Source organism: Lepidochelys kempii, chromosome 20 (genome assembly GCF_965140265.1).
Source record: "Lepidochelys kempii isolate rLepKem1 chromosome 20, rLepKem1.hap2, whole genome shotgun sequence".
NCBI classification, from domain to species: domain Eukaryota; kingdom Metazoa; phylum Chordata; order Testudines; family Cheloniidae; genus Lepidochelys; species Lepidochelys kempii.
In genome coordinates this window covers 20,416,628-20,443,225 of record NC_133275.1, presented here as the reverse complement: position 1 = coordinate 20,443,225, position 26,598 = coordinate 20,416,628, and the positions used below count along the sequence as shown (strand labels likewise).

The 26,598-nt window shown below is 47.1% G+C and overlaps 1 protein-coding gene across 1 annotated transcript in view; it reads left to right on the top strand.

The window, feature by feature from the left end:
* Positions 1 to 26,393, top strand: part of LOC140901068 (uncharacterized) — a 64,584-nt gene extending 38,191 nt beyond the window's left edge. Inside the window, exons 17-20 of the mRNA XM_073319225.1 lie at positions 21,989 to 23,218; positions 24,837 to 24,913; positions 25,880 to 26,063; positions 26,305 to 26,393. Coding sequence (XP_073175326.1) covers positions 21,989 to 23,218; positions 24,837 to 24,913; positions 25,880 to 26,063; positions 26,305 to 26,393 — 1,580 coding nt within the window. The remainder of the gene's footprint in view (positions 1 to 21,988; positions 23,219 to 24,836; positions 24,914 to 25,879; positions 26,064 to 26,304) is intronic.
* The last annotated feature ends 205 nt before the right edge of the window (positions 26,394 to 26,598 follow it).

Sequence of the window (26,598 nt, the reverse complement as noted above, 5' to 3'; positions counted from 1 at the left end):
GCGGTTCACAGTCAACGGAAACAGCCCCATCCCCTACATCGCTTCCAGAGGGATCAAGGATAGGTCCACAATCCAATGAGGAACTGATGTCTCCAGCATCAAGGGAACAGTTCCAGATCGAACAGGAAGCAGATGAAAGCCTCCAGAGAGCTTGGACAGCGGCACGGAGCAACCCACCACCTCTCAGCTCTTCTAATCGATCCAGGTTTGTTGTAGAAAGAGGACTTTTATACAAGGAAACTCTTTCTGGTGGACACCAGGAAGACTGGCATCCTCAGAGACAGTCGGTAGTTCCAACTAAATACCGGGCCAAGCTCTTGAGCTTAGCCCACGATCATCCTAGTGGCCATGCTGGGGTGAACAGGACCAAAGACCATTTGGGGGGGTCATTCCACTGGGAGGGAATGGGCAAGGATGATTCTACCTATGTCTATCTTGTGAAGTATGCCAAAGAGTGGGAAAACCCCAAGACCAGGTCAAAGCCCCTCTCCAGACACTCCCCATCATTGAAGTTCCATTTCAGTGAGTAGCTGTGGATATTCTGGGTCCTTTTCTGAAAAAGACACCCAGAGGAAAGCAGTACATACTGACTTTCATGGATTTTGCCACCCAATGGCCGGAAGCAGTAGCTCTAAGCAACACCAGGGCTAAAAGTGTGTGCCAGGAACTAGCAGACATTTTTGCCAGGGTAGGTTGGCCCTCTGACATCCTCACAGATGCGGGGACTAATTTCCTGGCAGGAACTATGGAAAACCTTTGGGAAGCTCATGGGGTAAATCACTTGGTTGCCACTCCTTACCACCATCAAACAAATGGCATGGTGGAGAAGTTTAATGGAACTTTGGGGGCCATGATATGTAAATTCGTAAATGAGCACTCCAATGATTGGGACCTAGTGTTGCAGCAGTTGCTCTTTGCCTACAGAGCTGTACCACATCCCAGTTTAGGGTTTTCACCATTTGAACTTGTATTTGGCCGTGAGGTTAAGGGGCCATTACAGTTGGTGAAGCAGCAATGGGAGGGATTTACACCTTCTCCAGGAACTAACATTCTGGACTTTGTAACCAACCTACAAAACACCCTCTGAACCTCTTTAGCCCTTGCTAAAGAAAACTTACAGGATGCTCAAAAAGAGCAAAAAGTCTGGTATGATAAACATGCCAGAGAGCGTTCCTTCAAAGTAGGGGACCAGGTCATGGTCTTAAAGGCGCTCCAGGCCCATAAAATGGAAGCATCGTGGGAAGGGCCATTCACGGTCCAGGGGCGCCTGGGAGCTGTTAATTATCTCATAGCATTCCCCACCTCCAACCAAAAGCCTAAGGTGTACCATATTAATTTTCTAAAGCCCTTTTATTCCAGAGAATTAAAGGTTTGTCAGTTTACAGCCCAGGGAGGAGATGACGCTGAGTGGCCAGAAGGTGTCTACTACGAAGGGAAAAGTGCTGGTGGTGTGGAAGAGGTTAACCTCTCCATGACCCTTGGGCGTGTGCAGCGACAGCAGATCAAGGAGCTGTGCACTAGCTATGCACCGATGTTCTCAGCCACCCCAGGACTGACTGAACGGGCATACCACTCCATTGACACAGGTAATGCTCACCCAATTAAAGTCCAACCTTCCTGGGTGTTTCCTCAAGCTAAAACTGCTATAGACCGGGAGATCTAGGATATGTTACAAATGGGTGTAATCCGTCCCTCTGGAAGTGCATGGGCATCTTCAGTGATTCTAGTTCCCAAACCAGATGGGGAGATACATTTTTGCGTGGACTACCTTAAGCTAAATGCTGTAACTCGCCCAGACAACTATCCAATGCCTCGCACAGATGAACTATTAGAGAAACTGGGACAGGCCCAGTTCATCTCTACCTTGGATTTAACCAAGGGGTACTGGCAGGTACCGCTAGATGAATCCGCCAAGGAAAGGTCAGCCTTCACCACACATGTCAGGCTGTATGAATTTAATGTGCTCCCTTTTGGGCTGCGAAATGCACCCGCCACCTTCCAAAGACTTGTAGATGGTCTCCTAGTGGGATTAGGAGAATATGCAGTCGCCTAACTTGACGATGTGGCCATATTTTCGGACTCCTGGGCAGAACACCTGGAACATCTACAAAAAGTCTTTGAGTGCATAAGGGAGGCAGGACTAACTGTTAAGGCTAAGAAGTGTCAAATTGGCCTAAACAGAGTGACTTACCTTGGACACCAGGTGGATCAAGGAACTATCAGCCCCCTACAGGCCAAAGTGGATGCTATCCAAAAGTGGCCTGTCCCAAAGTCAAAGAAACAGGTTCAATCCTTCTTAGGCTTGGCCGGTTATTACAGACGATTTGTACCGCAATACAGCCAAATCGCCGCCCCACTGACAGACCTAACCAAAAAAGAAACAGCCAAATGCCGTTCAGTGGACCGAAGAGTGTCAGAAGGCCTTTAACCAGCTTAAAGCAACACTTATGTCTGACCCTGTACTAAGGGCCCCAGACTTTGACAAACCGTTCCTGGTAACCACAGATGTGTCCGAGCGTGGTGTGGGAGCAGTTTTAATGCAAAAAGGACTGGATCAAGAATTCCACCCTGTAGTGTTTCTCAGCAAAAAACTGTCTGAGAGGGAAAGCAACTGGTCAGTCAGTGAAAAAGAATGTTACGCCATTGTCTACGCTCTGGAAAAGCTACGCCCATATGTTTGGGGACGGCGTTTCCACCTGCAAACCGACCATGCTGCGCTACAGTGGCTTCATACCGCCATGGGAAATAACAAAAAACTTCTTCGGTGGAGTTTAGCTCTCCAAGATTTTGATTTCAACATCCAACACATCTCAGGAGCTTCTAATAAGGTGGCTGATGCACTCTCCCGTGAAAGTTTCCCAGAATCAACTGGTTAAAATCATCCTTGAGATGTGGAAAATATTGTTAGACTTTATGTACTTGGTAGTATATTTAGAGGTGCATGTGTCTTATTAACTCTGTTTTTTCCTAGAGCTCCAGGAAGAAATCCCAGCCAACGTTTCACCCTAGCTGAGATTTGGGGGGGGTGTCATAAATATAAAGGGAAGGGTAAATCCCTTTAAAATCCCTCCTGGCCAGAGGAAAAATTCCTCTCACCTGTAAAGGGTTAAGAAGCTAAAGGTAACCTCGCTGGCACCTGACCAAAATGACCAATGAGGAGACAAGATACTTTCAAAAGCTGGGAGGAGGGAGAAAAACAAACGGTCTGTGTCTGTCTTTGTGATGCTTCTGCCAGGGACAGAACAGGAATGGAGTCTTAGAATTTAGTAAGTAATCTAGCTAGGTATGTGTTAGATTATGATTTCTTTTAATGGCTGAGAAAATAGCTGTGCTGAATAGAATGTCTGTGTGTCTTTTTTGTAACTTAAGGTTTTGCCTAGAGGGATTCTCTATGTTTTGAATCTAATTACCCTGTAAGGTATCTACCATCCTGATTTTACAGAGATGATTCCTTTTTACTTCTATTAAAAGTCTTCTTGTAAGAAAACTGAATGCTTTTTCATTGTTCTAAGATCCCAGGGTTTGGGTCTGCGGTCACCGATGCAAACTGGTGAGGATTTTTACCAAACCTTCCCCAGGAAGAGGGGTTCAAGGGTTGGGAGGATTTGGGGGGGGAAAGACGTGTCCAAACTCCGTTTTTTCAGGAACCCAGATAAAGTTTGGTGGTGGCAGTGGAAGTCCAGGGGCAAAGGATAAAATAGTTTGTACCTTGGGGAAGTTTTAACCTAAGCTGGTAAAAGTAAGCTTAGGAGGTTTTCATGCAGGTCCCCACATCTGTACCCTAGAGTTCAGAGTGGGGAAGGAACCTTGACAGCTGGAGACAGTGAAACCAGCTGGGAACCCAGGGGAGGTGGAGCCTGTGCAGAGGGTTTGCACAGGAGGCAGGATGCCTGGGGGGACATGGCTTTGGGATTCAGGATCCTGGGCTCCCGGGCAGGTGTCAGCCTCTTTCTGCTACTGCAGTTGGAGGGAGGGGGATTGCAGGATGTGATGGGATGAAATCCATGTTGATGAGTGACCCCGGTCGTAGCAGAGATCTCTCCAGTCTATCATGAGCCAACCCCTCAGGTCAGGAGTTTCTGTGGGGCTGGAGAAAAGGGATGGGGACCTGAGGGGCTCTTCCTTTGCTCCATCACCTGGGATGGTGTCTGCTATCATCAGGTGCTAATAGACACAACATCACATTCGGCCCCATTCTTCTCTCACTGTTGATCTCAGCCAAGTCAGTGGAAAGCAGAAGTGTCAAGGCCTCACTCTCCCGAAAGCTCCTGAATCAAAAGGGTTGTGAAGTGATGCAAGAATAGTCACATCTGTTTTTTGCTATACTTGCCCAAGGCTAGCCCTACCCTGAGAGGGGCCAATCACCTCCAGAAGGCACTGATGAGCAACCTCAATTCCTTCTGAGTGAAGGGAACTCCGCGTTTCCCAGGGGACACTCAGAACCTCACAAACTCTCTAGCAAACACATGGAACTTGGAGTTTGGAGGAGGCTCATAGACTTTAAGGTCAGAAGGGACCATTATGGTCATCTACTCTGATGACCTGCACAACGCAGGCCACAGAATCTCACCCACTCACTCCTGTAACAAATCCCTGACCTACATTTGAGCTATTGAAGTCCTCAAATCGTGGTTTAAAGACTTCAAGGTGCAGAGAATCCTCCAGCAAGTGACCTGTACCCCACACTGCAGAGGAACGCGAAAACCCCCCAGGGCCTCTGCTATTCTGCCCTGGAGGAAAATTCCTTCCCGACCCCAAATATGGCTAAACCCTGAGCATGTGGGCAAGACTCAGCAACCAGACACCCAGGAACGAATTCTCTGTAGTAACTCGGATCCCACCCTATCCAGTGTCCCATCACAGGCCATTGGGCATATTTACTGCTAATGGTCAAAGATCAATGAATCAACAAATTAGGCTACCCCATCATACCATCCCCTTCATAAATTTATCAAGCTTAGTCTTGAAGCCAGATATGTCTTTTGCCTCCACTGCTCCCCTTGGAAGGCTATTCCAGAACTTCACTCTTCTAATGGTTAGAAACCTTCATCTAATTTCAAGTCTAAAATTCCTGATGGCCAGTTTATACCCATTTATTCTTGTGTCCACATTGGTACGGAGCTTAAATAATTCCTCTCCCTCCCTGATATTTATCCCGCTGATAGATTTATAGAGAGCAATCATATCTCCCCTCAACCTTCTTTTGGTCAGGCTAAACAAGCCAAGCTCTTTATGTCTCCTTTCATAAGACAGGTTTTCCATTCCTCGGATCATCTTAGTAGCCCTTCTCTGTACCTGTTCCAGTTTGAATTCATCCTTCTTAAACATGGGAGACCAGAACTGCACACAATATTCCAGATGAGGCCTCACCAGTGCCTTGTATAACGGTACTAACACCTCCTGATCTCTTCTGGAAATACCTCAACTGATACATCCGAGGACCGCATTAGCTTTTTCCATGGCCACATCACATTGGAGGCTCATAGTAATCCTGTGGTCAACCAATACTCCGAGGTCCTTCTCCTCCTCTGTTACTTCCAAGTGATGCTTCCCCAGTTTAGAACAAAAATTCTTGTCATTAATCTCTAAATACATGACTTTGCACTTTTCACTATTAAATTTCATCCTATTGCTATTAGTCCAGTTTACAAGGTCATCCAGATCAAATGCCTGACTGAAATTGAGGTGAATTAGATCCACTGCGTTTCCTTTGTCTAACAAATCTGTTACCTTCTCAAAGGAGGAGATCAGGTTGGTTTGGCACGATCTACCTTTTGTAAAACCATGTTGTATTTTGTCCTAATTACCATTGACCTCAATGTCCTTAACTACTTTCTCCTTCCAGGCACCTGGAAGTCAGTCTGTGTGCACATGGCTGGAATTCAAGCTGTGGTGGTCACACATCTGAAATAGCTGTCTTGATAAAAAAGCAGTTTACTTTTACAAGCATGGAATCCTCTCCTGTTATTACCCAACATGCAGTACATGAAAACTGGTGGCTGGGGTCTGCCTAGTGAGACCCGCAGCTCAGAAGAGTGTGTTTAACAGAAAAAACAAAGCAGCACCTAGAAACGGAGCAAACAGCCACTAAACCAATTCCTGCTCCAGGGCTGGCTACTTCACAAGGAGTAAGTACCACAGGCGCTCACTCCCAACCAACAGGTGAGGGACTGAGCAGTGATCCCAGGAGTGAGTAGGAGCAGGGAGGCGATTTCACCTTTGCATATGGCATTGAGGAGGCACAAACTGGAATACTGCCTCCCATTCTGAGGTCCACATTTGGAAAAGGATGTTGAACAATTGGAAAGGGTGCAGAAAAGAGCTACAAAAATGATTCAAGAGCTGAAGAAATGCCTGACAGTGAGAGCTCAATCTGTTTAGCAAATCAAAATGAAGATCAAGAGGGGAATTTGCCAGCTCCTGAGTCTTCAAATCCAGACTGGCTGCCTTTCTGGAAGATGCTTTACTCAAGCACCCCTTACTGGGCTCAATAGAGGGTAACTGGATGAAATTCTATTGTCTGTGTTACACAGGAGAGGAGACTTGATGATCTAATGATCCTTTTTGGCCCTAAAATCTGTGACTCTGTGAACAAGTTCTCTTGGCACAGACACACCAGAGAATCTAGCCTGGGGAATCTAAGGATGTTTCACTGTCAGGACAGCATCTCAGTTGGTGGAACATTCATATTGGAGGGACCAGAAGTAATTGCAAATTACATCAATTTAGATCCTTCTGGACTCTCCTAATCCACCCCTGAATTCATCCCACTGACTTCATTCCACTCACTGGACAGAGTCCCGGCACCTCGGCTTCCCATGGGGACTCAGAGGCTATCAGGAAAGGACGAGCGCCGAGGCTTCTGAGCTTTGCAGATCCCTTATCTCAGAAAAACAACACAGGAAGCCAACCTGATGTACATCTTGTTACATGCCATCATATCAGCTAAAGTATTGCAGACAGGACAGAGCTATCTTCCCACCCTGCCTTGCTCACACTTCCTGCTGCCCCACCACACTGCCCAGTCTGGGCCCCTCATAATCATTTGCTTCCCCAAGTAACTTATTCCTCATGGGTGAAATTTACCACAGTGCAGAGGGCTCAGCACCATTTGAGTCCTGGCCTCAACAGAACGTACGTAATGCCCAGACTGAACATAGCTTACCATCAGAATGGACTGAGATTTCAGTGTCTTGGGGTCTTTAACTATTCATCCTAAGGCAGTACAAATATAATGCTTAGGTCATTTATATACACTCTCCTAATCCCAGGAATACACTTACTGGAACGTAACATATATTAATAAAAACCCAGACCTTCATCCAGATGGCAGTGTGGCTCCTTATCAGTGAGAAGGTTATCTCAGCTATGGTTATAGCTCACATCTGCAACTGTCTCCTTCAAGAAACAGATTGTCAATGCGCCAGATCCTCAACTGGTGTCAATCAGCGTTGCTCCATTGGAGTCAATGGGGCCAGATCCCCAGCTGGTTAAATGGGCAAAGCTCCTTTGGAGTCAACACACCTGTTAGAGGGCTTATTCCTTCACCCACTTACTTCCCTGGTCCTTCTCGCATGAACAGAGAGCAACAATACCTGAAGTCCAAAGGTGCAAACAATTCAATGTTTATTGGGGTGAACTTCCAGCAAGCATGATTCCAGTTTCCTTCCTTAGTATCCTCCTTCCCAGCTCTGACACCACAGAGCCTTACACCTGTGTCCCTGTTCCCATTCCTGCCCTTAGCCAAACATGATTCCAGTTTCCCCACTCCCATTCCCTGTTCCCATCTCCCCCTTTAGCAAAACATGATTCCAATTTCCTTACCCCCATTCCCTGCTCCCATCTCCCCCCCCCACACCCACCCATACACTTCCTGATGGACTGCAGACTATATAGTAAAACTTGACTTCTGCTTTGCTATACCTTAACCTATCATGTTCCTGAAATTTAACTAACCAATCCTAACATATTGTAACATGATTATGTAACCAATTATATCCCACCACCTTAATTAGTTTACACCCAGCAAAATATTAATTATACAGCAGACAGGAACAATCACAGAACCAGACAGAGATTATACAGACAAACAATAGCAAAGTGGGAACTATAATAACAAAACAATACAGAAGTGAGGATTCCACATCTCAGCTAGTGATAAGTGAGTTCTTGCCAGACAGGATGCTATCAAACTAAGTTTCCTTTTACATCTTCAAGGCACTTCCCTTTCTCTGGGGGCAGTAGGCATGATCACGACAGGATTGTGTTCCTAACAGCCCAATAGCACCTTATTTCAATGTGACTAGTTTGGAATGTGGGGAGGTGACTGGTCGCTTCCCAGCTTATGGCTGCCTCTGCTGCTTAGCCAAAGGCCTAGCCTAAGAAGAGGGCCTCAGACTGTCACAGTAAGAGAAGGCCCTTACACCAGCAGACAGTGATTTTAATTTTTATATCTCTATAACTAGCCAAGTGATAAGAATACACCTAAATTCTTAGAGTATAGGCCTTTACAGACAGACCTGAATATCTATATCCTAATACTCCACCCTTTTTTTTTTTTTTCCTTTTGGGATCCTCCTGCCCAGGTATCCCTGGAAAAGCATAGGACATATGGCGACACATTTCCTGATAGGGCCAGGCATCAAGGTGGAAGGTGTCGATATTCCATTTGTCCCACTGCCCCTTGTGCAGTATAGTGCCCTGCACCTTCTCTCGTATGGGCATACCACACCTATTCCAATTGGTGTTCCAGACTTCCCATTAGAGTGGGCCCAAGAAGGCTGGGTCCGGGTTGTCTAGTACACTGTAGGGTTTGGAGGACTTATTACATTACTTATAGGTTATCTCCATATGCAACGTAATACAAGTACAGTTAACAATACAAAATCCACAGCAACACTGAGTCCTGACCAGTGCAGTATGGTCCAACATCTGAGAAACCACCAAAACACTGCCTCTCCTCCTTCGATGAGGTCACGATCTTATGTGTCCTGTTGCTGGTAGTTGCAACAAGCTGCCCCTGCAGATTTTGCTTGCTTTTGTCCATATCATAAGTCCATTGAATGTTCACAGAGAAATGGGATATTGTCAAAACCAGCTTGACCACTTGGTATGGAATCAGGCAGTAGGCCCTGACTTATTCACAGCAATAAGATTGACAGATCCATTTGTGCACCAAAGTCCAGATAGCAGCATGTAGATGTGTGTAGTTTGGTTATGGGCTGGTGTAATTGTGCCCCCAGTAATATGTACATTCCCAGCAAAACACCTTATACACAGTACACCCAATTGTCCACCCCTTGCATAGGCCATTGATCCCGCTCCTCTATAGTCATAGGAGAGGGGCACATCCAAACATCTTCTGTTGATTAACACTATTTGACACACCCCTTCATTGATTCCCAGTGAGCTCCTCCCCTTCTCATTAGTTCCATAGGGCTTGTGGGGGCCACCTTAGTTGCCATTCCATTTCCAGGTACCACGGTAGCTATTACACAGATGCTGGCCTCCTAGTGGAGCATTTTGCATTCCCATACACATCTCCCCCCAGGGTCAGCCTTTTGAAGCCATCCCCCACCCACGTCATGCGGTTTTCTGTTCATTAAAACACAGCAATGCTAGCAACAAGACAAACACCACAGACAAACACCACAAAACACAGATCCATGGTATTCTGAGTTATTCTTCTGCTGGTGCCAGCTTGCTTGTAGAGTGTCTGAAAAACAAAAGAAACAATTTCCACCCCCCTGGTGGGGACAGACTATTGCTTACTAATAATACCACTTTCTTTTAGAAATTTCCTTGCTAATTGCAGGAAAAACAGAAGAATTACCTCCAGGCTGTACTTATTTTGTTCTATAGTCAGGCTGTTCTATAGTCAAGCTAGTGAATTACCCCACTCACTGGTCATTTATGAAATTCATGAGGTGGTGTACCTCAGTTTCCCCTCTTATACAACAGACCAAGTTTGCAATAGTTTCTCTGCTGTACCAAGCTTTAAGTTTATTCTCAGGTAATAGCTGAGACACAGCTTCACATTCTAGCACTGTACACACACACACACACCCCTTAAGGTTAACCTGTCCCTTATTTTCAGGCTTGACTTGTTTTTTCACCTCCCTTTCCTGGAGGAAATGTGTTGCCATAGTCTTTTAGTAGCTTGTTTGCTGACCAGATGTATTCGTTATTTGCAGTTCCTTTGTGCCCATCAGCTAGGTAATTTGCATACACACAGAGGCTTACTGGCTTGCTTTGGATCCAAAGCTGTTAGCAGTTTAGAGAGTGTCTTAAAAGGGAAACATTCCACTTCCACTAGAGTTCTGATTAATTTCCACTTTCATCTCCTGCTCCAAAACACAGAGATCTGAAAAAGAAAGCACAACCTATTGTGGCTCCTTTTGGAGCCCTATTAGGATTTTAATGAAGTACCATGTTTTATTTGCATTTCTTTTACCCCTTCTCCAATATACTCTGCACACATCCTGGGAAAATGCAAATTCCTTCCATATAGTTTAACCTCTATAACATTATATTAGCCATATTAATTTTACACAAGGTTTAACTGCCTCCCCCATGCCCAGAGTTTTCATGCACACCCACCAAAGCAACAATCTGATCCCCCAGAGACACCCCAAGGCTGAGAGTTCCCATCATTCCTCCCCTTTTCCTTTTCTTTTTCCCATGCACACACACACAATTCTCTTTTGCCTAACATCCTTTGCACTGTGATTACTCTTTTACACAACTGTACCCCGATTACATTGCCATCTTGTACAACTAGACACAACCAGGGGCAGCCAAGTTAAGTTCCAATAGAAACCCCTTCCGTCCTTTAGTGATTTTGATTACATTACCCCAAAGTCAAATCATTTGGATCAGATTCTCTCTCCACCTGCTGCCTGCAGCAGTCCCCTATAGACCATTTCTGTGGGAAAAGGGCCCATTTTCCCTCAGAATAGCTGTAAAGGCTTCTGGGAACAGAAGCGTAGTGGTGATAGTAGCCACTCTACCTGACCCCCTTGGATAATTTAATTACCAAGCTTACATCCAATGTGACTCCACAGAGTTGCACATACAGTTACATTTATATAACTGGGTTTTATCGTTAAACAAAAACTTCCTTCTTGACATCTCACATAAGTATCCAAAGTACCCTCCATTAAAACGTCAGAAAAACAAGAGTGTGGAAAGGCAGGTTGCACTTTGAAACTTTCTTCTTTTTTTTTTTTCTTTTTTTTTTATTCCCCTTCTTTCTCTCCACTCCCCCAGGACCAAGTCCCAGCTCCAGTCTCTAAAGGTAGTCTGTTAACTCTCTGTTGTGCCAAATCATCTTTCACTACCCCTAACTAATTTACAACCCTTCAGCAGCCCTTGCTGAAGCAGCACCAAACTTGAAAGATTACTGGCAGCTTCCCATAATGCTGCCCTTACTTCAAACCTCTCACAAGCGGACTGAAGTGCCTCCTTTCCCTGGAAGGCATTCAGTCCCCATGGGCAGGGACCTTCTTCTACTACCCATATACCAAGGAGGGTGGGCTCCTCAGCCACCCCCCATCCCTCTGGGTCCCCTAACACTTCCTCCATTTCCTTTTTAATCTCATTCCAGGTTGACCCCTGCACCTGGTATTGGCCCTGGTTCTTCCTTATCCATTTATCCAAAAAAAATCCTTTACCCTGGCTTGCCAGAACCCGCAACTACCATCACGAGAGTTGGCGATACCCCCTCCAAGCAGCTGTGCGGACTCTTTGGGAAGGGGGACTTACAGGCTGCTACTCACCTATCCAATGCGATGCATCCGAGTCACCGGCACCAAGATGTTAGGGGGCTTATTCCTTCACTCACTTACTTCCCTGGTCCTTCTCGCATGAACAGAGAGCAACAATACCCGAAATCCAAAGGTGCAAACAATTCGATGTTTATTGGGGTGAACTTCCAGCAAGCATGATTCCAGTTTCCTTCCTTAGTATCCTCCTTCCCAGCTCTGACACCACAGAGCCTTACACCTGTGTCCCTGTTCCCATTCCTGCCCTTAGCAAACAGGATTCCAGTTTCCCCAGCCCCATTCCCTGTTCCCATCTCCCCCTTTAGCAAAACATGATTCCAATTTCCTTACCCCCATTCCCTGCTCCCATCTCCCACACCCACCCACACACTTCCTGACTGACTGCAGACTATATAGTAAAACTTGACTTCTGCTTTGCTATACCTTAACCAATCATGTTCCTGAAATTTAACTAACCAATCCTAACATATTGCAACATGATTATGTAACCAATTATATCCCACCACCTTAATTAGTTTACACCCAGCAAAATATTAATTATACAGCAGATAGGAACAATCACAGAACCAGACAGAGATTATACAGACAAACAACAGCAAAGTGGGAACTATAATGACAAGACAATACAGAAATGAGGATTTCACATCCCAGCTATTGATAAGTGAGTTCTTGCCAGACAGGATGCTATCAAACTAAGTTTCCTTTTACATCTTCTAGGCACTTCCCTTTCTCTGGGGGCAGTAGGCATGATCACGACAGGATTGTGTTCCTAACAGCCCAATAGCACCTTATTTCAATGTGACTAGTTTGGAATGTGAGGTGGTGACCGGTCGTTTCCCAGCTTATGGCTGCCTCGGCTGCTTAGCCAAAGGCCTAGCCTAAGAAGAGGGCCTCAGACTGTCACAGTAAGAGAAGGCTCTTACACCAGCAGACAGTGATTTTGATTCTTTTATATCTCTATAACTAGCCAAGTGATAAGAATACACCTAAATTCTTAGAGTATAGGCCTTTACAGACAGACCTGAATATCTATATCCAAACAATACCCATTCACACCCTCTGAGGATCTGGCCCTGTGTCAAGGTTCCTCCCCCACTCTGAACTCTAGGGTACAGATGTGGGGACCTGCATGAAAAACCTCCTAAGCTTATCTTTACCAGCTTAGGTCAAAACTTCCCCAAGGTACAAAATATTACATCCGTTATCCTTGGACTGGCCGCTACCACCACCAAACTAATACTGGTTACTGGGGAAGAGCTGTTTGGACGCGTCCTTCCCCCCAAAATACTTCCCAAAACCTTGCACCCCACTTCCTGGACAAGGTTTGGTAAAAAGCCTCACCAATTTGCCTAGGTGACTACAGACCCAGACCCTTGGATCTTAAGAACAATGAACAATCCTCCCAACACTTGCACCCCCCCTTTCCTGGGAAATGTTGGATAAAAAGCCTCACCAATTTGCATAGGTGACCACAGACCCAAACCCTTGGATCTGAGAACAATGAAAAAGCATTCAGTGTTTTACAAGAAGACTTTTAATAAAAAATAGAAGTAAATAGAAATAAAGAAATCCCCCCTGTAAAATCAGGATGGTAGATATCTTACAGGGTAATTAGATTCAAAAACATAGAGAACCCCTCTAGGCAAAACCTTAAGTTACAAAAAAGATACACAGACAGAAATAGTTATTCTATTCAGCACAATTCTTTTCTCAGCCATTTAAAGAAATCATAATCTAACACATACCTAGCTAGATTACTTACTAAAAGTTCTAAGGCTCCATTCCTGGTCTATCCCTGGCAAAGACCCAGCATACAGACAGACACAGACCCTTTGTTTCTCTCCCTCCTCCCAGCTTTTGAAAGTATCTTGTCTCCTCATTGGTCATTTTGGTCAGGTGCCAGCGAGGTTACCTTTAGCTTCTTAACCCTTTACAGGTGAGAGGAGCTTTCCCCTGGCCAGGAGGGGTTTCAAAGGGGTTTACCCTTCCCTTTATATTTATGACAAGACCATGTTCCTGTCGTCTAATAAACCTCTGTTTTACTGGTGGCTGAGAGTCACGTCTGATTGCGGAGTTGACCCTCTGGCTTCCCGAGGAGTCCCGCCTGGGCGGAGTCGCTGTGGGAAGCGCACGGAGGGGCAGAGGATGCTGAATGCTCCGAGGTCAGACCCAGGAAGGTGGAAGTTGTGTGGGCTGTGTACCCTGAAGACAGTCTGCTCCCAGAAAGGAGACTTCCCCAGAGTCCTGACTGGTTTCGTAGGAAGCAGTTCCAGAGCATTGCCCGGGGACTCCGTGACAGGCACCTAGCACACTTCAGGGGTTGGGGAAGATAATAAATAATAAAGGGCCCATCCCCTTAGTGGGATCAGCTGCTGACTTCCTTGAGGTGAACTTGGCTCATAGACTCTGTTTCCACAGTCCAGAGATAAGGGGAGTAAAGAGGAAGTTGCTGTGAGCGAGTTTGTGTCAGTTCTGCTTTTGGTTTTGTTTCGGGTTAATCTGGAAGGTGCCAGGGTCAGAATCCCAGAGCTTGTCTTCTGAGCAGCCATGGAACACCGAGCTTTCGCGTTTCCTCCAAGTAAGTAGAACCGAGTTAGTGATGACAGCCGTGGTGTATGGGAGAGTGTGGCAGGCAAGCCGCTATCCTCTGAATAGCTGGAGGCTTGCAGGGCAGCAAACCAAATGCACTGAGCGGGAGAACAAAGGGGAAAGGTGACAGGTGGCTGGATTTAGAGCTGAGCTCTCAGAGACACAGGAAACACACCTGGAACTAAAGGAACAGAGACGGCGAGAGAGCGCCAAGATGGTTTGTTCCTACAGCAGCCTGCTTCATGGGAGCCCTGGCATTGGTCAGCATGGACCATGTCTTAATCTGTGCCTCTCTATGCTACAGTAAGGACTGTCGGATTCTGCAGGCCAGGTGGCTAATACATTCTTAGCTTGTTTTGAAAAGGCTGCCTGGCATTACTGAAAATACTCACTGAGAGCATTGTTCCCTGAAGGAGTAAAGAACAAACCTCCCACTGGAGTCTGGCTCTGCTGGACTTACTACTGGGAGCCATGGAAAATGATGGGGATTGCTGGCACCCAAAGGCCTAGTTTTGGAGGCCACGGGTCTGCCCCTGTGGAACTGTGTAGGTCCTTGGGGCCCAGCACACTACAGGGATCTCTCCAAAGGGACTGGTTACAGGCTGTGGCATAGACCAGACCCTGTGACTCCATGACACCCTGCCCCAGGCCATTGAGAAGCTACTCAGACTCCAGCTTCCCAGCTGCCTCCTACAGGGCATCAGAGGATGAGACTAGAATGGAAAAATCCAGTGTCTACCTTCCATTCTCCCCACATCAATGAGGTCCAATGCCCTGATCCTATTTCTGATCTGCTAAGTCCCAGGATAAATTCAGGATAACGCCAATAAAAGTAAATCAATGGAGTCATTCCAAATTGATACCAGTGTAACTGAGTTTAGGGTCAGACTCATACAAAGGTGCTTAGACTCCTCTATTTAGTAATGTCTCCCTGTGTTGTTTATTGCCATATCTTAGATTTTAAACAAACTTTGTTCATCTTCTCTCAAGTGTTTTTCCTCCTTGGACTGTTCTGGTTTCTACCACCAGCAAGCGCCCAGACGACAAACAGAATTGGTAAATTCTCAGGTTAGTGAAACATAATGCCTTGTGTAACGTTTCTGTGCCCATAATAAGTGAATCCCATGGAGAGTGTCTGTCATGAAGCTGGTATTGGCTTGGCAGCTCTCAGCAGCATTCTCTGGACTCTAATGTGGGGGTTCACTGCATCTGGGTCATTAGGCGCAGCAGAATGCCCAGAGGGGTGGGTCCACCTCAGGTTCTAAACAGGCCCTGAAGGGAAAACCCAGAATTTTGAGAACAGGGAAGATTGGGTGTCAGGGATAATTCCTCCTTCTCTGTGCTCGTTTATTCATTCACTCCCTCTTTCTCCCTCTGTCACTCCTTAGGGTATTCTAGTTTTAGTCTGCTCACACTCTGTCCCATGGTGGACAAGAACCTCTTTCTGCTTCCATGTCCCACTGAGAGGTCTTTTAATAGTGTCACTAGGCCACACTGAAAAGCCAGAGGTGGGCCCAGAAAGCGGTAGCTGGTGACTTCCTATACTGGACTGCAGTCCCTGGAAGTCTGTCAGAAAGGAGCGAGGGAGAATGAAGTAGCAGTAACTCTGGATCTGTCGTTTTGGCAGCTTCCTCTTTAAGGAGCTGTGAGTATTACAGAATTGCAAATGAAAATTGAGATCCTGATCAATTTCATGTAGAAACTAGAAGCGCGGGGAAAGTCTTATTGCCAAGAAGGCCAGTGGCACATTGGGCTGTATTAGTGGGAGCATTGCCAGCAGATTGAGCAAAGTGATTATTCCCCTCTATTCAGCACTGGTGAGGCCACACATAGAATCATAGAATATCAGGGTTGGAAGGGACCTCAGGAGGTCATCTAGTCCAACGTCCTGCTCAGAGCAGGACCTAATCCCCAACTAACTCATCCCAGCCAGGGCTTTGTCAAGCCTGACCTTAAAAATCTCTTAGAAATGAGATTCCACCACCTCCCTACGTAACGCATTCCAGTGCTTCACCACTCTCCTAGTGAAACAGTGTTTCCTAATATCCAACCTACACCTCCCCCACTGCAACCTGAGACCATTACTCCTCATTCTGTCATCTGGTACCACTGAGAACAGTCTAGATCCATCCTCTTTGGAACCCCCTTTCAGGTAGTTGAAAGGAAATCCCCCCTCATTCTTCTCTTCTGCGGACTAAATAATCTCATACTGCCTCATACTGAGAAAGAGGGGCGATCAGCAGGTTACCTCAAGTGCCTATATACAAATGCACGAAGGCTGGGAATCAAGCAGGGAGAACTGGAAGTCCTGGCACAGTCAAGGAATTATGATGTGATTGGAATAACAGAGACTTGGTGGGATAACTCACATGACTGGAGTACTGTCATGGATGGATATAAGCTGTTCAGGAAGGACAGGAAGGGCAGAAAAGGTGCAGGAGTTGCACTGTATGTAAGACAGCAGTATGACTGCTCAGAGCTCAAGTATGAAACTGCAGAAAAACCTGAGAGTCTCTGGATTAAGTTTAGAAGTGTGAGCAACAAGGGTGATGTCGTGGTGGGAGTCTGCTATAGACCACCGGACCAGGGGGATGAGGTGGACGGCTTTCTTCCGGCAACTCGCAGAAGTTACTAGTTCGCAGGCCCTGGTTCTCATGGGAGACTTCAATCACCCTGATATCTGCTGGGAGAGCAATACAGCGGTGCACAGGCAATCCAGGAAGTTTTTGAAAAATGTAGGGGACAATTTCCTGGTGCAAGTGCTGGAGGAACCAACTAGGGGCAGAGCTCTTCTTGACCTGCTGCTCACAAACCGGGAAGAATTAGTAGGAGAAGCAAAAGTGGATGGGAACCTGGGAGGCAGTGACCATGAAATGGTCGACTTCAGGATCCTAACACAAGGAAGAAAGGAGAGCAGCAGAATACAGACCCTGGACTTCAGAAAAGCAGACTTTGACTCCCTCAGGGAACTGATGGGCAAGATCCCCTGGGAGAATAACATGAGGGGGAAAGGAGTCCAGGAGAGCTGGCTGTATTTTAAAGAATCCTTATTGTGGTTACAGGGACAAACCATCCCGATGTGTAGAAAGAATAGTAAATATGGCAGGCGACCAGCTTGGCTTAACAGTGAAATCCTTGCTGCTCTTAAATACAAAAAAAGAAGCTTACAAGAAGTGGAAGATTGGAAAAATGACCAGGGAGGAGTATAAAAACATTGCTCAGACTTGCAGGAGTGAAATCAGGAAGGCCAAATCACACCTGGAGTTGCAGCTAGCAAGAGATGTTAAGAGAAACAAGAAGTGTTTCTTCAGGTATGTTAGCAACAAGAAGAAAGTCAAGGAAAGTGTGGGCCCCTTACTGAATGAGGGAGGCAACCTAGTGACAGAGGATGTGGAGAAAGCTAATGTACTCAATGCTTTTTTTGCCTCTGTCTTCACGAACAAGGTCAGCTTCCAGACTACTGCACTGGGCAGCACAGCATGGGGAGAAGGTGACCAGCGCTCTGTGAAGAAAGAAGTGGTTCGGGACTATTTAGAAAAGCTGGATGTGCACAAGTCTATGGGGCCGGATGCGTTGCATCTGAGAGTGTTAAAGGAGTTGGCAGACGTGATTGCAGAGCCATTGGCCATTATCTTTGAAAACTCATGGCGATCAGGGGAGGTCCCAGATGACTGGAAAAAGGCTAATGTAGTGCCCATCTTTAAAAAAGGGAAGAAGGAGGATCCTGGGAACTACAGGCCAGTCAGCCTCACCTCAGTCCCTGGAAAAATCATGGAGCAGGTCCTCAAGGAATCAATTCTGAAGCACTTAGAGGAGAGGAAAGTGATCAGGAACAGTCAGCATGGATTCACCAAGGGAAAGTCATGCCCGACTAATCTAATTGCCTTCTATGACGAGATAACTGGCTCTGTGGATGAAGGGAAAGCAGTGGACGTGTTGTTCCTTGACTTTAGCAAAGCTTTTGACACGGTCTCCCACAGTATTCTTGTCAGCAAGTTAAAGAAGTATGGGCTGGATGAATGGACTATAAGGTGGATAGAAAGCTGGCTAGATTGTCGGGCTCAACGGGTAGTGATCAATGGCTCCATGTCTAGTTGGCAGCTGGTATTAAGTGGAGTGCCCCAAGGGTCGGTCCTGGGGCCGGTTTTGATCAATATCTTCATAAATGATCTGGAGGATGGTGTGGATTGCACCCTCAGCAAGTTTGCAGATGACACTAAACTGGGAGGAGTGGTAAATACGCGGGAGGGTAGGGATAGGATACAGAGGGACCTAGACAAATTGGAGGATTGGGCCAAAAGAAATCTGATGAGGTTCAACAAGGACAATTGCAGTTAGGACGGAAGAATCAAATGCACCGCTGCAGACTAGGGACCGAATGGCTAGGCAGCAGTTCTGCAGAAAAGGACCTAGGGGTTACAGTGGATGAGAAGTTGGATATGAGTCAACAGCGTGCCCTTGTTGCCAAGAAGGCCAATGGCATTTTGGTATGTATAAGTAGGGGCATTGCCAGCAGATCGAGGGACGTGATCGTTCCCCTCTATTCAACACTGGTGAGGCCTCATCTGGAGTACTGTGTCCAGTTTTGGGCCCCACACTGCAAGAAGGATGTGGAAAAATTGGAAAGAGTCCAGCGGAGGGCAACAAAAATGATTAGGGGACTGGAACACATGACTTATGAGGAGAGGCTGAGGGAACTGGGGATGTTTAGTCTTCAGAAGAGAAGAATGAGGGGGGATTTGATAGCTGCTTTCAACTACCTGAAAGGGGGTTCCAAAGAGGATGGCTCTAGACTGTTCTCAGTGGTAGCAGATGACAGAACAAGGAGTAATGGTCTCAAGTTTCAGTGGGGGAGATTTAGGTTGGATATTAGGAAAAACTTTTTCACTATGAGGGTGGTGAAGCACTGGAATGCGTTACCTAGGGAGGGGGTGGAATCTCCTTCCCTAGAAGTTTTTAAGGTCAGGCTTGACAAAGCCCTGACTGGGATGAGTTAGTTGGGGATCAGTCCTGCTTTGAGCAGGGAGTTGGACTAGATGACCTCCTGAGGTCCCTTCCAACCCTGATATTCTATGATTCTATGAATCCCAGTTCCCTCAGCTTCTCCTCATAAATCACGTGCTCCAGCCCCCTAATCATCTTTGTTGCCCTCTGCTGGACTCTTTCCAATTTTTCGACATCCTTCTTGTAGTGTGGGGTCCAAACTGGACACAGGGGGTTCAGGGTGGGGGCTCTGGATGGGCAGCGCTTACCTCAGGCAGCTCCCCGTCGGTGGCGCAGCGGGGTTAAGGCAGGCTCCCTTCCTGCCCTGGCTCCACATTGCTCCCAGAAGTGGCCGGCATGTTCTGCCCCCTAGGCAGAGGAGCAGCCAGGTGGCTCTGTGCAGTGTGCACTGCCCATGCCCACAGGCGCTGTCTCCACAGCTCCCATTGGCCATAGTTCCCAGCCAATGGGAGCTGCGGAGCTGGCCCTGGGAGCAGCGGCAGCACTTGGAGCTTCTCTGATCACCGCTGAGCCTAGGGGCCGGACGTGCTGGCTGTTTCCGGGGAGCTATGCAAAGCCAGGGCAGGCAGGGAGCCTGCCATAGCCTCACTGCACCACTGACCTGACTTTTAATGGCGCAGTGAGTGGTGCTGTCCGGAGCCACCAGGGCCCATTTTCGACTGGGCGTTTCAGTTGAAAACCGGATGCCTGGCAACCCTAGTATCACCCGTTAATCTCATGAGACAGGGATAAATCATGCATACAAATTGTGCATCAAAGTCATGAAATGGACTACAAATGCAATCAAAAATAAGGTATATAAAGGTTTAACAAATGGAAGGGGATGCACACCATTTGGTCTAGGGCCGGCCCTGGCTGCCGGTCCTCAATGCCTCTCAGGATTTAGCTCCATTTGTAGGATCATAGAATCATAGAATATTAGGTTTGGAAGAGACCTCAGGAGGTCATCTAGACCAGTGCTACTCAAAGTGGTGGTCCGTGGACTGGAGCTGGTCTGCAAGCCATCGGCTGTAAGTCTGTGCGCACATTGGAAAAAAAATTGCTGGTCCCCCACATCAGATAGCTTGAGAAGCACTGGGCTAGACCAATCCCCTGCTCAAAGCAGGACCAACACCAACTAAACTATCCCAGCCAGGGCTTGTCAAGCCAGGCCTTAAAAACCTCTAAGGATGGAGATTCCACCACCTCCCTAGGGAACCCATTCCAGTGCTTCACCACGCTCCTCGTGAAATAGCGTTTCCTAATATCCAACGTACACCTCTCCCACTGCAACTTGAGACCATTGCTCCTTTTCCTGTCATCTGCCATCACTGAGAACAGCTGAGCTCCATCCTCTTTGGAACCCCCCTTCAAGTAGTGAAGGCTGCTACCAAAACCCCCTCACTCTTCTCTTCTGTAGACTAAATTAACCCCAGTTCCCTCAGCCTTTCCTTGTAAGTCATGTGCCCGAGACCCTTAATAATTTTCATTGCCCTCCACTGGACTCTGTTCAATGTGTCCACATCCCTTCTGTAGCGGGGGTACCAAAACTGTAATACTCCGGATGTTCAGGGGGTTCAGTGGTGCTACACTGATTTACACTGTCTGAAGATCTGGCCCTATATAATTAAAAGGGAAATAAAGGAAACTGATTAAATGAAACTTTTATTGAACTTTTTAAATTGTAATTTTATTAATCTGTTTCTTATGTATGTTTAAAGAAAGGTTCTCTCTCTCTCTCTCTCTCTCTCTCTCTTTCTCTCTGTCTCTTTCTGTATATATATATTTAACGGTGGTGGTCACAACAGGAAACGGTGCCAGCGATAACTTGACACAAGACCCAAACCACACTTATGGGTTTAATGTTGTAACAGTACAAAAGGGTTTTATTATCACCTGAGCCAAATAGGCCCAAGGCACCTACCCTTCTCAACACAACAGACTACAGTTCTATAGGTTTTAACGCTTAGAGCACAAGAGACTGAGATTAGGAAACCTGGATTCTATTCTTAGTTCTACTGCTGATTTGTGGGGTTACTTTGAGCAAGCTCCTAATCCTCTCTGTGCCTTAGTTTTCCGCTCAGTGCAATGGGGACAGTAATATTGATCCATCTCCTGGTGGGACTAAGAATTATTGAATGTCTGTCTGTAACGTGTTTGGAGCTTAGACAGGAGGTGCTAGGGAAGGGGAAACAATTATTCTTAGAGCTGAGTCCAAATCATTAAGTGTGCATCTGGATCTGACATTTTTCTGTGTTTCCATGAGTGTTTGGATCCAGGATTCTAGTTCTCAACAATTATAGAGATCAGGGACAATCATGGAGTTCTGATCCAGATTGGAACATTCCCCGAAGTCATGTTTGGTTCCAAAGTCTTTGTTGGGTTCTAAGCTGTCTAAGTTGTCCTTGTTCATTATTTAAAATAATGTGTACTATTAATAAAAAATATTTTCATTTAGATTAAAAATATAATGGGGAAAATTTCTAGCTGCATTAAGATTTTCAAGCTCCATTTCTTTTTACTGGGTCTTAATTTTTGACCTGAACAAAGTTGATCCAGTCCCTTTTACTCTATCCACCTCTTGACAGTGTCTCTCTCTACCTCCAATGTTTTATTGCTATTTTTCCTTGCAGGCACATGTCAGACTGAGACTCTGGGAAGAGAATTCATCACCTCCTACATGGAGGACTGTGGGAACTCGAGTCAATTTGAAATGCAAATTACTGGCTACTTTGCCTTCACTTCAGTGTCTGTTTCCATCCCCAATTACCTGTTTCACGGGGCAAGGTTTGAGAATAAGACTATGGTAAATCAGGGAGAGATGGTGCGGGTCAGGCTACCAGAGTCAGTGGGAGTTAAGGGCAGTGACGTGGTCTCCAAGGTGGTCCTAGTCAAGGCTGACAAAGATATCTCGGTAGCGTCTGTCAGCAACAAACATGTGAGCCCTGAGACCACTGTGCTGTATCCTGTCTCCAGCTTGGGAAATGAACACTACGTAGTGACTCCCTCCACGGAATCCTTCGATAGTTACCCAGAGTTCTCTATTATAACGTACCAGGAGCCCAACTCCGTGGAGGTCCATGTGAAAGGCAAGTTACATTACCTAACACAGGTTCACACCACTGGCAGCAAACTGAAATTTAAGCCCCTCAGTTTCCATGTCATCCAGTTACAAGGCATAGAAGATCTGTCTGGCACCAGGATTGTCTCAGAAAAGCCAGTGGCCGTCTTGGTTGGCCAGGTGTGTTTTTGTAATAGCACAAAATGCAACCACGTCTTTGAGCAGCTCCTACCAGTCTGCAGCTGGGGAACAACATACATCATTCCTCCCTTACCCTGGCAGAAAGTAGATGACATAGTCTATATCACTGCTTCCCAGAGCACGACTGTGTTGTATCAACGAGGGGACCTGCAAGAAAATGTTACTCTAACAGGAGGCAATGTACTCCAACTTCCTGTCAAGCCCTCAATCCCAGTCTACATCTCTGCTAACGTGAGCATCCAGGTGGTGTTCTACAGCCTGGGCGCAGCTATCCCTAATTCCTCCCACGCCTTCCTGATGAATGTTCCAGATGTTGCCAGTTACTGCCTGATGTATTCTATAAATGAGCAGGAGGGCTTCAAGAACTTTGCCTTGATGGTGGCCAATAGATCAGAGACTGGCGCCATCATCTTAGACAATCAGCCTCTAAAGGATGTGAAGTGGAACCCAGTCCCTGGCACTGAGTTCGTTTGGGGCATGCGTACGCTTGGACCTGCCATGAGATCCCATGCTGTGGAACATGCCAGCTCTCCATTCGCACTCCTGAGTGTTGGCACTGCTCCCATGGACAGCTATGGGACTCCAGGTTCCTGCAGGAAGAGTGAGTAGCCTGGGTTTTAAATCTATTTTGACCACAGTTTCTGTGCATGATGCAAAGAAAACAGTGTCACAACCGGGGAGGCAACCATGGGCCTGGTGTAAAGTCTGTTGATTTTGATGGGGCTCCATTGAGTTACACCAGCTGAGAATTTGGCCCAGCATGCCATCCTAGGCCACCACTAGCCACAGTTACTCAGGCTGTGTCCATACTACAGAAGCTACAGCAGCAGGTACGGCGCTGCAGATGTGCCTCTGAAGCACTGTCGTGTAGACACTTGGTACAGCGATGGAAGGGGTTTTTCTGTCACTGTAGTGAATCCACCCCGCCGCGAGCTGGTATCTGGGTTGACGGAAGAATTCTTTTGTCAACCTAGTGGTGTCGACACTGGGCTTTGGACGCCTTAACTACGTCTCTCAGGGGTGTGAATTTTTCACACCGCTGAGTGACATAGCTAGATCTACCGAAGTTTTAGGCGTAGTCCAGGCCTAAGATTGTACCTGTGTTGCTAGCTGCACTCTACTAGTTTCCGCCCAGCTCATGCAGTTAGGCAGCTGCTCGCCAGCTGGTCTGAATTGGTTTAAGGACCATTGCACTTTTCCTCCCACACTTGGTTGTGATGCCCTCTGGGTACCCAAGGGAATTTTGTGCCTGATTCTTACTTATACCAGTCCTGTGCTTGCACCAGGGAACAGCAATGGTGGAGGAACAGGTCGCTTTGAGCCACCTTTGTGCTCTGTGCATTCTGGGACCATGCAGGGTTGCTGTAATTTACCCTCTGCTTCCCATGGCCCCTGAGAACCAGAAAGTAGCTGTAGCATGGTATGTTCTGACCACATCCTTGATCTGCCTTGTAGATGAAGCCAAGATCATATAAAGGCCCTTATACCAGTTCCACACTCACTGTGGAGGGTCCCTCCACAGGGAACATTCTTAGAATCCTTTTCCAGCCACTTGAACCGCCTTTTCCAGGCCAGAGCAATGTAAGGCTTTTAGTGTAACTGAGGCCTGCTCAACACCTAAAACTTCAGTCAATCATAAGGCAGCCTAAGCCTCAGGGTAGGCAACACAAGGTCAACAGAAGACTTCTTCTCTTGTCCTAGCTACCACCTCTGAGAGGCGGATTTACTACAGCAATGGAAGAACCCTTCCATCACCATCGTCATGTAGACAAACCTTGATGAGACCAGGCTTTTAGGGCTGAATGTATTGCTAACTGATTATAAACTCAGTTGAAAGTTGTCAGACAGGGCTAAAGGGATCAATGGAGCTAAAGGGAGAAAACACCTGCTGGGTTTCAGGAGATCATCAATTTTGTATTCTGGAAGGAAGAAAGGATGGCCTTTGTGGCTAAAATGTTAGGCTGGGACGCAATTGATCAAGCTTCCATTTCCAGCTCCGTCATAGAGTCCGTGTGAGTGTGGTCTTAGGTGTGTCACTTTGGCCAAGATTTTCAAAATCGCCTTGTGATTTTGGTTGCCTAACCTGACACCTTAAAGGGTGAGTGCTCAGCACTTTTGAAAGTCAGGGCCCTTTTAAGATGTCTGAAATCATGAGACACTTTTGAAAACTGCAGATATTGACTTGATGTAATTGTCCGTGTCTCTCTTTCTGTTGCTAGATGTTACCTTTAAATGCCAGACTGAGACTCAACAGATAAAAGAGCTGTTGAAGATGTGCAAAGATATCTTTCAGCAGGTACGTGTAAGGGGTTTATTTGGGCTTTGAGGGTTTTCACAAAGAGTACACAGAAAACTTTGAGCCTGAGGATTCTCTGCTTATCCAAGGTTTACCACTGACTTCAGTGGGAGCAGAATCAGTCCAACACAAAGTGCTTTTGAAAACTCAACCTTCAATACTATGTGAAATATCAGCACGTCTGTGGGCTTCAGCACACTTAGCCTTAACATGTCTTAATCTGTGGGCATTGTAGTGGGACAGCCAGCCAACCATAGGTCAAAGCAAGATCACGATGAGGAACCATTTACCTTAATTTTGGGTGGCCTTTCCATGCTTGTAGAAATAACCCATTTCCTCTGATGGTTCTGCAGGGCAGCACCAGTGAATTTTGCTCCTTCATGAATTCAACCTTAGTGAATTTGGAGACCATGTGTGCAGAGGACAGAGCAGCATCACTGGAGGTTAGAGGTTCTGCCCCTACGTGGGTGGGCGCTCCATGGCCAAATGCCCTGCGCATTGGTATAGTCCTCTCACTTTGGGGGAAATTGTAGCTGCTCTTCAGAAAAGGGGTGTGTGTGCGCATGTGCATGAAGTGGCAGGGGATCTGGGTTCTGTCCCCACTGGTCCTAGGAAGATCCAAATTGTTTCTGGGGGCAACACAGAGAGAACCGAGATGTCTGCTGATTGGTTGTAATGTTCTCTGGCACCTACACTGAAGGGACCAGGGATGAGGCGCGAATGACACACGGTGTTAGACGTCCCTGGCTTCAGGTTACTGTGAAGTCCTGAGCAAGCCTCAGTAGCCTCACTCGCTCAGTAAAGGGCTCCCTCTTTGAGAAAGCTGCAGTCCCTCTGAGTGGGAAGGTCACTATGAACCCGTATGTCCCTAAGAGGGTCATTGTTCCCCTGGGAGTCTGAAGAATGTGGCTCATGAACCACTGAAATCCTCCGTCCTTCTCAGGGTGTTTCCTTTCCCTCACCCAGGAAGTTGCTCTCCCCTTTGGTTCCTTGCTGAATAGCTCCATCTTCAGTACTGGTGGGAGCAAGAGCAAGTGGGAGGTGGCCTCCTCCGTGACCTTCCTCCTGCAGAGTGTGGAATTGGCTGCACTGACGGTTGCTTTGCGGTCTCCGGAGACTAAGACCCAGAACGTGACAACAGAGTTTATGGGTGAGGAGGATGAGAGGCTCCCACATCGCCTCGTGGCAGCTGTGAGATGGGGGTTATACACTTTTCAGTGCAGAACACCACTGCAGCCTCACTGCCCCTCCCTCAGGGTTTAAAACCCAGCCCTGGGCAGCAGGTGAATGAGCCACTGAGAGACGTTAACCATTGAGAGAAACTAGCCCCAGGCCCCTCCCTCTCTGCCCAAGGCCCATCCCCTCCTCTTCCATCCCCCATCTTCCACTAGAGCCCAGAGAAACCTGCCTTGCACCCCGCACTACCCCAGACCTGGAGCGTCCCCAACTCCAGCGCCGGGCAGATGGGCAGACAGCGTGACGTGGCATGGCCCCAGCCCCAGCGCCCCCAGCCCTGGGCCTTGTGAGCACCTGCCTGCCCCAGCCTGCCTGCCCCAGCCTCTCAGCCATGGAAGAGTCGGAAGGGAACTGGAAGCAGGCAGGAGGGAGCCTGGGGGCAAAGCATGGGCGGGGCCATGCCAGGCTGTTTAGGGAGGCACAGCCTTCCCTGGCTTATGCTACCCACC